Below are 14,236 nucleotides of genomic sequence, written 5' to 3' on the forward strand. Positions count from 1 at the left end.
TCAGCCTATGAATATGAATAATTCTCTATTATAGGGGCCCAAGGAGTTTAAGATTTGTAAGAAGGCCCAAAGCTGAAAACAAACAACAGAATTATTGTTCATACATTTTAATTTCAGTTCAATTTTATTTTATTTTCACTTCTAAATTCTCTAGCACTAAGGAGGCAAGAAAAACAAAGCTCACTGCAAATTCCTTTATCCTTAACATAGTTTTTCTTCCCTCCCCCCCCAAAAAAAAAAGAAAAAGCAGGAAAAGGAAAAAAAAAAATGCCTTCATCCGTGCAGACATTTTAAAGGATTATGCCTACCTTCACTCTCATTTGGAGAAAGTAATAGTAAAAAAAATCCCTAGAGGGGCTACTCAAAATTTCCAAAGAAACTTAAAAGCTCCTAATACTTGCTTGTTTAGTGTTTAAAAACAGTGAAGAAGTGTCCTTAAACCTACTTCTTACTCTACTTTTCCTCTAGCTTTTTAAAATGAAAATTAAGTTGGTTTGTGTCTCCTATATAAACAAAGTTACAGAATTAGCTTTGATTAGAGATATGTGATTATACATATATGTACAAGAAGGAACCACATAGCAACTTAAGGATTCAATTATCATTATTACTTTAATGATACCAAATGATGACAAACTTCCTATCAATTCTTAAATTTGTCAGCACTGTGTATTCTGGGCACATTAAATATCTGGGGAGCAAAGACTGAGCCCTAGAAAGAACCTCAAAATTCACTTTCATTCAACAAAAACATATCAAATGTCTACTGGTCTCAGAAGATAAATGTGAAAAACAGCAAAATTTCTGTCAGGTTTACAATCTCATGAAATTGCCATTAAGTTCTCCCACTGACTGGCCATGGTAGGATTATACAAAGATTGACAAATACCATAACTTATAGTCTCGGTCTCTGTCACTGGATGGTCTGAAAACAGACCATGAACTGAATCTCCTCCTAAAAGAAATGGTTATGAGGATGTGTCAATAATATACCAGTTTATCCAAAGCTTAGGAGTCTTCAAAAATTTTGTGAATGTCCTTTGATATTTCTTCACCAAAACATTTTTCTAATTTGTTTTTTCTCATATTTGGACTTTTCTTCAGTGGGAGTGGCAGTTAGCTAGTTGTTCTGCATATCATTCATACTGATACTTGCAGGTTATAGCTCATTTTCGGCATATTCTTTTCAGAAAAAAAAAATAGAAATAAGCTTTTTAAAAACCATTAGAGAGAGCTATCTTCATGCCTACTCCTTCCCTTCGATGAGTTGCAACTTAATGCTTCTTTCAAGAAACAGATCCTAACTACCCAACTCACACTTTCACCCTTCTCTGAACATATATAATTCTTTTGTTATCATCTATACTGCAAAATTCATCACTTATCCTGGCTTGTGCTGTGCTCTAATTATTTCCTGTTAGTCTTGCCTTCTCATCCTGGAGTCCAGGATACTTTTCTGTATTCCCTAAAGTGCTTAGCACAGAACTGGATATTTAACAGGCATTCAACTACTTAACTGAGGTTAAAAAAGCAGCAGTAAGAACCAGGTACTTAGAGACACACAGCCAAAGAAGCAAATCTCTGAGGATCCTGTGCTCAAAAGTGCCTAAAAAACAGCTGCAGTAGTTAGAAACCTCTCCAGAAAGATTTACCCTTAGAGAAGTTTGGGCTTGGTTTTTTCCCCCCTACTGAAACAAACTAGAAAGCACAATTTCTGCTTGTCTGTTTTGGTTGTAAAAATACATTCTAAATATTCAGATATTATAAACAACAGGGTTTTCTTTTCCCCACTCCCACCCCAACTTCTAATTGGAGGCATCCCTGCTGCTGACACACACTCTGTGGGAAACCCAGACCCAGCACTAATTTTCCTACTTTTAAAGCAGTGACATCAGTCCAACAAGGGCAGAATTATTGTTCATATTTTTTTATTTTAGTCAGTTTTATTTTATTTTTGTTTCCAAATTCTCTTGCTACTCCAGCACTAAGAAGGCAAGAAAAAAACGAGTAGTTCCAAAAACATGGAGGAAGATCTAGGCAGCTCTGATTTGTCTGTGTCCCTCTCGTTTGCTTTCTGAACTCGTGCCTTCGATGGTCTGTGTGATATTCAAACAGTGTTTGGTGGCCTGAGGAAAAGGACCAAATGGAGAGATGGCGACCACTTCAACCCAGCCTTCTCCAAAACTACACTCAATGAAGTACCAAAACACACAGCTCATTAACACCAATGAGTTTCAATAAGGTGAATGCTATGATGATGTACAATTACATTCTAATAATTTAATGCCCAAGAGCCCTGTATAACAGCAGCAAAGGACTGGGATTATCACAGTATGCAAATGTGCGAGGAAAATCATTACGAGCTTAGGCCCCTTCATTTTGGTGGATTTAACATGAGAAGAATGATCCATACTAAATGATGGGATTTCATTTTACAGCTGTACTAACCAAATACATAAAAGCTTGAATATGTCCCAGTAGCTTCTAAAAGATTTTTCCCATAGTGTTAGAGGGAAAAATAATGAAATCTTACAAATGTACAGTTAATAGGACCCTGGTGGACAGTAACTTCAAAAATGCATGGTCTATAAGACATTAAAGGCTTGATTTTAGTTTCTGCACTGTTCCTGTTAATAACAATGTCTAATTAAAACATCTGTAAAATACTGATAGTTTTAATTTTACATAAAATTTCCAAAACAACTGTTACACAGCATAATAGGTATCTGCAATGAATAGGTTATTAATGGTAATATTATTTTAAATTAAAATCAGGCTCTAAATTTAAATTAGTCGTTTCTGGCTAATGAAGAGAAAAAGAAAAGTCACCCGTGATGGGAATAATACAGCAGATAATCTAGTTTTCATCATCCGTTAAAGCAAATTCACTTGATTGTTTGGTCTAAGGGATAATTCATTTTACTTTCTACATGTTTCATTTGCTTCAAATATTTGCTGGACTTCACAGTTTCAATTAATACTAAATCTACATAAAATACTAAAACTACAGGCTATTAACACATTATTTTATAATTTAAAAAAACTGAGTCAACTTTATTCACACACTGAATACTACCCCCTCCCAGGGTAATTGTTAAAAGATAAGCAGAACACCATTCCTATGGTGGATTTTCTTTCCAAGGACTGTCTAACCTGATGGATATTTTAAAAGGAATGGCATAAGATTTCAGCTTTTGTTTCTTCAGGTTTTATCATGTTCACACACACACACACACACACACACACACACACACAATCAAAAGGGATTAGTAAGGCATGGTAAATGGCTAAAATTTGATATCTTTTCCTCCTGCTTCTATGTATTCTGGTCCAATGAGTTTTCAAAGAAGATGCATTCTGGGAAATAAAGTTATATTTCAAATTGGTTCATGGTGTCATCGTCTCTTAAAGTAAATGTTGTAGGATGTGATCCACAGCATGTGGGAAACTCTCACAGGTTAAGTAAGGAGCTGGATTAATTTTCTCTTCATCTGCTGTTCGATATTTCCCTGAAATGAAAACAGAGCAAACAAAGGCATTTGCTTTGGAAGTTAAATTAATCCTGGTCCTAGAGCACCTGGGTCATCCTAGAACTTCCCCTCTCCCTCCCCCCACCCCTTCCCCAGTCACTGGAGAACCAGAAGGTAACCATCTTCTGCAAAAGTTTTGATGGGCTAAGAAATAGTTCAAACAAACTTCACACTCAACATTCATCAGAATCATGGAACTGCTCAATGACAACGTTACTGTATTGTTTTATGGCAGCTCTAAATTTCTATCAATCACTGCCAAAATCATCCTTCATCCCCCCCATTTACTTTGAAGACAGGGATGAAAAATGAATGTCTTTAAATTGGAAGAAAGAATCATAATCACCATTTCCTCATTTGAAAAAATGGAATCATTTTTGAACTACCTGCCTAGGATGATCATGGGATGAGAGACTGTATATAAAAATGTGAATTGTTACCTATTTATTCTATTTGTTCTCACTTCCCAACTTACATTTTCCCATAATTTCTTGCTCTTTTAGAATCAACATTATGATATTGTGAGACAAAGACTGGGACAGTATAAAAGTGAGAGTGGGGGGAGAGAGAGAGAGAGAAATGGGGGAGGAGGAGGAAGAAGACTCAGAGACAGAGATGGGGGGAGGGAAGAAAAACTATGTTAAGGGTTTATGCTCTTAAGATTAGGATCTTTAACAATCAGGGGTATCCTAAAGCAGGATGGATTACTGGGGGACAGCAGTAGGTTCTCTCTCATTAGAAATTTTCCAGCAAAGGCTAGGAAGCCACTGGTTGATAAGGTGTAGTTTGTTAGAATTCTTTTCACATATGGTTTGAGATAAATGATTACTGAGTTCTTCTACAGCTCTTAAGAATCTATGACAAGTTTTCAGGTGGAAGAGTTAACTTTTTCAAATCCTAAAACAGGAATCATTTAAGAGTATTGTTTCTCTGTCAGTATTATCTTTGAGCTCCTCTGAAAGCCACAAGTAAAAGAAAAATTTATTTCAAATTACATGGTACACCTTAGGTTTCCCACATATAGAGCCTGACCAGTGAAGAACTTCGATAAGATTATTTCAGGCCCTTTCAGTCCAAATCCTCAATTACAGAATCATGGGATCCCAGGATCATCGGGGGGCAAGAATGCTGTGGCTGGAAACGTACAATAATTTGAATGAACATACAAACAAAATAAAATAAGAGTAATCATGACACCAACTATCAGTTCCCTACATAGAAAGGAAGACCTTGAGAAGATCTGGGGCTACTGTTATAAATAATCTGTAGGTCAATTAGTGAACAACAGAGCAAAAATACATATTACACATTTTTCAATCCTGGCAGAATGGGGACTCTGAATATTGGAATGTATAAACAATGGCCTGAACATCTTAGACAAAACCCATTCTAACACTGGGGCCAACATGGCTTCCCCACAGAGGTAATTCTTTCTTACAGTCTATTTGTGAGTTTCAATGTGTATTTTAAATCTTCTTTCAGTTGAACAGTCGTCACATTAAATGGTTTTTATCATTTTTTGGAGCTAGGATGGCAGTGGAAACATTAATCCATAGCCTGGCTTTGACGATAATTCTTGGACAGATTTTCTGGTTACTTTCTGCTAAATTCATTCTCAATACAATAAACAGGCTATAAGATAAATTACTGGACTTCACCTACTGCCTCCTACTTCATCTACAAATGAATCTTAGTCAATTATGTTCTTTGGAGGAAAACTGTATTTGAGAAACCAACACTTTTGTGATACCTTGGTCTCAATCATTTGAATTCCTACTGTTTTTCAAACTTTTCTTTACTAATTATAATAAGCTGAAAATAGGCAAAAAGAGGCTTGAGAAAATAGGAATGCTGAATATTATATATTAGATTGTTAAAATGGCCAGATGCCAAATGTGATGGCTTTGACACACATATGGCATGCGCGCACACACACACTATAGGAACTAAAGGAATGATTATGTTGTCACTATATATTATAAAACATTGTAACCAATGATGAACTGATCTAATCAATCTCAGATGGCATAGGAGATGTCCAGAAAAGCACTTGTTTTGAATTCTATTTGTACATGGGTGAAGGCAGATCTCACAGTTATCATTACAATGAAGCTCCTAGTAATATGAGTATAGGCCTTCCTTCCCTCTATAAGCTTCTGCCCATTGCGAACTTCAGAGCACTTTACTTCCAGCTGGAGGCATAAGGAATAAGGTCTCCAGAAGGGTTTGCCATTTTTGCAGACAGACAGGTAGTTTTTAGATCCAGTGGGTTTCCAGTGGGAAATTAAATCCCTATGGTATTGCCCAAGAGGACAGGCAGAAATAAAAGATACATACCAGTCTTCACCAAGATACCTAGCATACCAATACTCTGAGCTCCACCTACATCATCTCTGCAGTCCTAGGAAAGATAAAATAGAATAGATAGTAAATATTAGTCACCGGTAAATACCAGCATTTGCTTTCAAAAAGTCAACTTACAAAAAAACCACCCACAATCCATCAATTAGCATAAAAACCACCATGTTTCAGTGCAAGTAGTTGTTTCTATGAAGCTACAAATGAAATGAGGTACGACCTACATTTCATATATAGTGACTAATGTAATTCCATCACCTTCCATGAAAAGGAAGTGTGAGAAAGATGCAAGACAAAGTAGTCTCCTAACCATGTCCTACATACTTATGGGGGAAATGTCTGAAGTTTAAAACAGGCATTATAGTAGCCAAATTGTTTTCTGAAGCACAGAGAACATATTTATTGATCTTAAATGTTCTGTACTTTCAGAAATATAGGCCACTTTTCATGTTAAAGCATTAAATGGATATAACATTCTTATTTTTCCTGCTTCTAAAGTTATGAAGCCAAGTAACACAGTAGTTAGTTTTTGAAAGCAAGTATTCTAGTGCCTTGAAATTCACACGATGTTTTCTAAGAGAGGATAGAGACTCCTCCTCTGAAAATATTAGAATACTAAAAATGCCTCTTTCCTGAGCATATTAAAACATAGGACAAATAAACTTTTGCTTTTTAGGTGTAGTTTAAATACAGTCCAATTCTGGAGGTTGGGAATACTATAAAAAGGTGTCATCTAAAGGTGTCATCAGATTATGATTATACAAGTCCATAGCAGAGAACAGAATTTAAAAAAGGGAGGACTGGGAACTGAGAAAGGTGAGAATGAAAATCTCAACTGTTCAAGTGACTTTGGAAAGCAATTTTATCCATATCCAATTATAGGGAGACAAAGTAATATAAATATTAAAAAATGTGCTGAAAATCTGGTTTCAGTTTTATCATGAATCACTTAAGTGAGATTGGGCAAGGAACTAGACCTTATGTGACTTAATTTCCTTATTTGTAACACAGGGGTAGAAGAGTAGAATAAACGAACTCCTCTAGAATTTCTTTGATTCAAAATTGGGCTAGTGCCACTTGCCACTGACACAACCAGGGTCCAATGAAGATGTGAATCCACAACGTCCTGGAAAGAACACTATCTAAAAGGACCTGGATTTAAGCTTTAAATCTGTCTTTATACAATGAAATCAATGCCGCATGTATTACCTTCTTTATAAGATAATTATGATCATAAAATGACAGTATATGTTGTATAAGTATTTTGTAAACTATAAAGCATTATATAAATATCAGGTATTATTAAAGATGTTCTATGCAGCAATTACATTTCTCTCTAGTAATGGTATCACTGAGTCTAAGAGTAAATATAACCCAATAGTATTATATTTATCTTATAGCCTGTTGTATTGAGAGTTAATGAATTTAGCAAAAAGTAACCTGAAAATCTTCAAAGAATCACCATCAAAGCCAGGCTATGGATTAATATTTCCACTGCCATCCTAGGGGAGATCTGTTATTTGCTGAGTTACATGAAGTGAAAATAAGATCATTTAATGTGACTATTCAACTGAAATTGCAATACTTCAAGGATCCATTATTTCTCCCTTTTCCAGTGCAATTCAAAACTCTCAGGAGCTGGTCTTCAAAAACTGCTGTGGCTGAAAAACCCTATCAATCACTGTTGCTAAATTCTAGGGATGGCAAGTTTCTCAGAACCTGTGGAGGCTGATACTTGGACAACAAGTAATTTGACAATAACTGGCCAAGCTTGTGCTCTGCTGCCTCCCTCTGAGATTTCCTTTTAGGCTTAGATGAGAAAATGTAGGTAAAAACACTTTGTAAGCCATTAAATATTAGATAAACATCTTATTCTTATGAAGAGCCCAGGATCACTTCCATAAGAAACTTTCAAGTTTTAAAAATATATTTATATAATCCATCTTCTTCAGAGATGTAGAAAGAATTTAAATGACGCAAACGTGTAAACTATTGCATACTAAGGAGGGTAGCTAGGTAGCGCCATAGAGTACAGTATATTGGATCTGAAGTCAGATTCATCTTGAGTTCAAATTTTCAGATACTTCCTAGTTGTTTGCCTCAGTTTCCTCATTTGTAAAATGATTGGAAGGAAATGGTAAACCACTCCAGTATCTTTGCCAAGAAAATCCCAAGTGAGGCTATGAAAAAATTGGGCACGACTGAAAAATGACAACAGCAACATATTAACTGCTAAATGTATGCAGTCTTTAAAATTACAAACTATATAATACAACTGTGTGAAGTAGGTGTTATTATTTTTGTTTTAAAAATATGAAAACTGAGGCTGAAAGAGGTGAACTGACTTATGCCTGATCCCAAAGATAGCAAGTATCTAAAGCAGAATGAAAACTCAGGCCTTCCTAACTCAAGTACAGTACTTTAGTCACTAAGCACTAAACATTCTACTATATATGGAGTGTCTAGATTCATTTATTAAAGATGTAATTTTATTTCTATCAATAAAAATTTATTTTGTATTTTCTCTCCTTCCTACTTTTCATAATTGGGGATGAGGCTGGGAGGTAAAAAGCCTTTGTAACAAATATGCAATATCAAGAAAAAATTAATTAGTTCTACTCTTGATCATATCAAAAAAATATGTCCCAATTAGCCCTGCATTCACTATCGATGTCAGGGAGTAAGTAATAAGCTTCATGATTAGTCTATTGGAGGTAAGGATGATTTGTCACTGCACTATAAGAGTTCTTATGTCTTTCAAAGTTGTTTGAGTTTAAAATGTTACACTGTATATAACTTGTTCTCATGGTTCTGCTCACGTTACTCTGCATCACTTCATAAAGGTTTTCCTAAATTTTTAAAGCCATTCTTTCTATTTTTTTAAATTAATTTTATAATTATAAATTTTTTTGACAGTATATATGCATGGGTAACTTTTTTACAACATTATCCCTTGTATTCATTTTTCCAGATTTTCCCCTCCCTCCCTCTACCCCCTCCCCTAGATGACAGGCAATCCCATCCATACACGTTAATTGTTAAACCATTATTTCTTATAATATTCCATGTTACTATAAATTTTTTTGACCATTACCCAATTGATAGATACCCTCCTTTCTTTGTTGTTCTCAGCTACTATAAAAAGAACTGCTATAAACTTTTTGTACCTATGGGTCCTTTAACTAAAACATATTTTTTTGAATATATCTCAAGGAGTGGTATCATTAAGTCAAAGAGCATATACAATTAGTAACTTTGAGGCATATTTCCAAATTGTTTTCCAGAATGGCTACACTAAATCACAGCTTCAATGATACATTATTGTAGCTGTTTTCCCATAGCCCTTCAATATTTGTCATTTTCCTCATATTAATTTTGCCAATTTGATGGGTGTATGAGGCGGAGCTTCATTGGGCATTTTTAAAATTATTAAGTGACCTGGAACATTTTTTCATATGGCTTTTGATAGCCTGAATTTCTTCCTTAAAAAAATGTCTGTTCGTATCTTTTGACTATTTATCAACTGGAAATCAAGGTTTTTTTAATAATGACTGGTAATGATTTTGTAGGCTTACAACAAAGAACTTTAAAAATATAGATTTTATATATATATATATATATATATGCATATATAAATAATTATGTCAAATGCACACACACATGCACGCACACACACACGCTTCAGCATGTTCTTTGGAATTTTTAGAAACCTCTAAAACTTAGTTTCCAAAAACCATCTATCAAGATAACAACTATTCTGAGTCTTTACATTTTAAAATTTACATTATGCTTACATTTAATTTTACATCATTTAAATTATGCCAACAATTTGAATTATTACTATACATAAGGCCAGTGGTAACACCTGCATTCCTAAAGTAGCTATTCTAAACCAGTTCACTAGGCATGATGAAACAGTTGTGGAACATTTACTTACATCTCCAATCATAATGACTTCGTCTGGTGTACAATCAATGCCACGCAAAGCTTCCAGGAAAAAATTTCCCTCTGGCTTTCCCACCACTATGGCTTTGGTGTCTGTAGCATACTCCAAACCAGTAACAAATGGGCCAGGTCCCAGGGCTAAGCCATCTTTCCTCTTATAATATCTGGCTTTATGTATTGCTATAAGAGGAGCACCATTCAGTAATAGTCTAGAAAGAGAAGAAAAAAATGCAAACTGACTTTAAGAGGAATTCTACTATGGCCTGAGAGGGATGTTAACTTTAGACAGTGATTTTTTTTTTCACTTAAATACATAATTCCTTCTTATCATTTAACATCTTTTTGTCTGTTAATGAACACACAAAGACTTTAATGGAAAACACTGCTATGAATTACTGTTATGGATGGTTCAACCTTTTACCCTTAGCGGCTTCAGAGTTACATCATCTAAGAAAGATAACTCAAGGAATAAAGTTTATTTACTTAGTTACCAAGGAGGATCAGGAATCTTTTTGTAAGTTAATATAATTTTTCTTGCTTTAGTAACTTGTCAACTAAATTTTTCTTTTACATAATCATTCAGCATTTCTTCTTTTTCAAAATATTTTTTAAACGCTTTAAGGAAAAAAAATCTCATTTTCTGAACCTAAGTTTAATTCTTATTTCTTCTTGCATCTTATTATTTTCTTAATCCTATAATTGCTAATATTATAGTAGTAACATTATATACCATTTGTATATTTTTTAGGGCTGAATTTGCAAATCAAAGTTACAATCCTCCACTCTGATACCCTGTTTGGACACATAAGATAATAGAGGACTCTACTACCAGTTTGATAGTCAAATCCTACACTAAAGCAAAGATCCTATATAGCAATACTGAGTTGAAAAAACTGCAACTGAACAACTACACTCAGATATGGTTTCCCTACCCCCTAATGATAACAGTAAGCAGACTTTTGAGCAATCACATTCATATACTGTGTAAGAGGGGAGAAGAACTTGATTTCTTAACTAGCTTTTAACCAGTATAATTCCACTAATCTAAGTTATTTTAAGACATTTACTTATATTAAAATATTTCCTATGCTCACCATTTAAAAACTCATCACATCTTAACAATTTCTAGTAATTAAGCACTCAACTATCAAACTGCTAAATTATTTTTGTCAGTGGTCTCAAGATTACCTTCCTGTGGGAGATGCAGAATTCGGACCTTTGTGATTAAATATTTCATTAAGTAAAAACCAATACTGGGCTATTACTATGCCCAAGTGTTAGTTAAAATGTTCCACATTACTACAGATGACTCACAGCACAAGAAAGATCCTTTCCTACTACTCAAATTCAATCACTGATATTAACAGAAATTTATTTCTTAGGAGAGGTTCTATGATTCAATTGTTTAAAAGTTTAGCAAAGCCACTGTGCTTGTCTTAAAGAACCACAGCTAATGGACAAATCACCTCCTAGTGTCCTTCATTAGATGTACCCCCACCCCCACCCCCATTTCCCATTCATTTGCTCCTCTGCTGGGGAACTGGATTTCTTTATGCAACAGACCTCAAAAGTGCATTCCATTTATACAGCTAAACTAAAAACATTTGATTTAGCTTAGTAAATATTTTATCATATATTAACTGGGAAAAGGGCTTGTAAGTTTGATTGATGTGTGTACTTAATTCCCAGACAGTATTTCAGTGCCTTCCCTGGAAAGGGTGAAGTTGTGGGTTGCTCTACACTACTCTAAATGGGAATTAGGCCTATACTATACTGCAGGATGTACAAATCTCTCAGTGAAATGGTTCCTGCTCCTATCAATCTTTCTTACAGTATATATTTTGTTATATTGCATAGTTAGAATGAATTAGAAACTAAACCTTATCCAGGCAATTCACAAACATCTTAACCAAATATTCACATGTACATCACAGTACTTAAAGTGGTTCTAAGGTAATATTAAGGTTGCTTTTGCAATTGTTACGGATCTACCATAGAAAACCTGAGATTTCCTGCCTAATTGTAAGCACTTTTGGAATACAAAGAGAAAAGGGGGATTTAAAGCAACCCTGACTTGAAAGTCTATAGCAGAAGATAACATGCAAAGATCTGGTTATTGTCTCGAGGAAATTTAAAACCAAAAACTACTAATGATCTAGAGCAGGATTAGCTGCTTTGGTACTGAGAATTAAACATGTCGTTGTTGCTGTTGTTTTAACATATTTTAAATAAAATTTTATTGTATTTAAAAATTTAAAAACCATTCTTGGCTCATAAGCAGGCAAGCTGGTTTGCCAAATCCTGATTTGGAAGAAAAAGAAACTAAAACTCAAAAGGAAGGTCACAAAAACTAGGATCATTAAAAATGAAGAAGAAAAAAGGAAATATCTGGTCTCAGACACTTAACACTTCCTAGCTGTGTGACCCTGGGCAAGTCACTTAACCCCAGCTTCAGGGGGGAAAAAAATTAAATAAATAAAAATAAAATTAAATAAAAATTAAAAAAAAGGAAATAGAGATTCAAACTAATTTTAGAGCTGAAAGAACTTTAAATACAGATATCTTCCTTCAACTCCTTAACTTTAAAAACAAAAACAAAAAAGAGGCCCAAAAGAAGTTAAGAAACATGTTAACTTTTCTCTCACTGATTAAGAGCCAAGACAGAACTAGAACATTCAGGTCTGTATACCCAGTCCTTGTTTTTTTCCCACTACAGTGGAAAATGGAGCCAGGTTACAAATATCAGAGGAGGTCTGATCCTAAAAGTTATTGCATTATTAAGTAGGGAAGCAATATGGACAGATCTCTGCCTTGAAAATTTACTCCAGACAGCTGGGAAGGAGGAAATATATGGAGAACGAATTGGAAGGCAAAAGAGCTTGCTTGGTTAAGGCAAGGTGACCAATTAAGAGATGACAATTAATCACTGTCAGGCTGAGGGGTGATGAGGGCCTGGGTCCAGGACAGTGGCCATTTGAATAGCAAGAAGAGATGGATGCAAAAGGTGTTACAGAGGTACAAATTACAAGATGTAGCAAATGATTGGATTAGGTGAAGGTGAGTTAGATGCAAGTATGACAGTGAAGTTGTGAACCTGATACCAGAAGGATGGTTCAGCAGAAGTGGGTAACTTTGGAAGAGGCATGGGTTTGGGGGAGGAAAATACCAAATCCATTTTAGGATTCTCAGGGATTGAATTTAAGAGCATAGGACCACAATTCCCAATTTTATTTTCTGTTAAGTTTGTTTCAAAAAGTTGAAAATCTAGCCCCTCTCTTCTGCAACTTTACTTAAAGATCACTTGCTGTAAAGATGTTTCATCTTGTCCTTATGTAGTCAGTAAGAAAAATAAAAGGTATAAAATACATATAACAAGCTTCTCTTTGGGGAAAATCTATCTTAATTTTTTTTCAATTTCTGTTCCTTTATACTCTCAACTCTTTATCTTCTAATATAGCATTTTGGCACAACATAAAGTCACCTTAAGTATATCTCATTGTTCATGGTGGGGTTTTCCCTCCACCTCCAGTTTTCTGCCACATTTCTTCCTTCTAATAATTTTGACAGAACCATGTTGGAAGACTTAAAAAAAAAAAAAAAAGGATTTGTACAGTGCTTTATTTCATCTTTTTATTCTCCTTTAACATCAAGCTTTTATTAGTTCTGTTTTTTTTCTACTAAAAAAAAATACTCTTACAGCAAATATGCTATCAAGAAAAATAAATACCCAACTTGCCATGTCCAAACATTTTGAATCCATCACTTTCTCCATCATTGTTGCATTGTCATTTTCATCTTTGGCACAGTTAATGTCATTTGACTGATCAGAGTTCTCAAGTCTTAAAGGTTTCTTTCTTTATAATGTTATTATCATTGTATAAATTGTTCTTCTAATTCTGCATACTTTTTCCCACATTAGTTCACAAAGATTTTCCCAGTTTCTTCTGAAACTGCCCTATTTTAACATTTCTTATGTTACATTAACATTCAATTCTGTTCATATTCCATAATTTGAGAAATTTCCCAATTAGTGGGCATCAAAACTGCTATATTTCTGTGTGCTTTATTTTTCATTTCTCTAATTACTAATGATTTGGAGCATTTTTTCATATAGATTTTCTTTTGAAAAATTCCTGTTCCTGTTCATATCCTTTGACCATTTAATTATTGAGAAATGGCAATTAGTCTCATAATTTTAATCAGTTCCTTATGTATCCTGGATCAGAGAAATTTGCTACAAAAGATTTTTTTCCTAATTGTTTCTAATTTTAAAATTAGAATTTTGACTACATTGTTATTTGTGCAGAAACTTTCAAATTTTATATAAGCAAAATTGTCTATTTTACCTCTCTATGACCCTCTATTCCTTGTTTGGTCATGAACTTCCACCCCCCTCCATAAGT

The 14,236-nt window shown here is 34.4% G+C and overlaps 1 protein-coding gene across 6 annotated transcripts in view; it reads right to left on the bottom strand.

Moving 5' to 3' along the window:
* Positions 1-1,911: 1,911 nt before the first annotated feature.
* The window catches only part of HDHD2 (haloacid dehalogenase like hydrolase domain containing 2), a 38,520-nt gene continuing 26,195 nt past the window's right edge, over positions 1,912-14,236 (bottom strand). For all 6 annotated transcript variants that reach the window (XM_074279317.1, XM_074279318.1, XM_074279319.1 and 3 more), the window contains 3 exons: positions 9,826-10,042; positions 5,868-5,931; positions 1,912-3,509 (listed from right to left, as the gene is read on the bottom strand). In XM_074279317.1, coding sequence (XP_074135418.1) covers positions 3,406-3,509; positions 5,868-5,931; positions 9,826-10,042 — 385 coding nt within the window. In that variant the 3' untranslated portion in view covers positions 1,912-3,405. The remainder of the gene's footprint in view (positions 3,510-5,867; positions 5,932-9,825; positions 10,043-14,236) is intronic.

This window comes from Sminthopsis crassicaudata, chromosome 1 (genome assembly GCF_048593235.1).
Source record: "Sminthopsis crassicaudata isolate SCR6 chromosome 1, ASM4859323v1, whole genome shotgun sequence".
In the NCBI taxonomy this organism is placed as follows: Eukaryota; Metazoa; Chordata; class Mammalia; order Dasyuromorphia; family Dasyuridae; genus Sminthopsis; species Sminthopsis crassicaudata.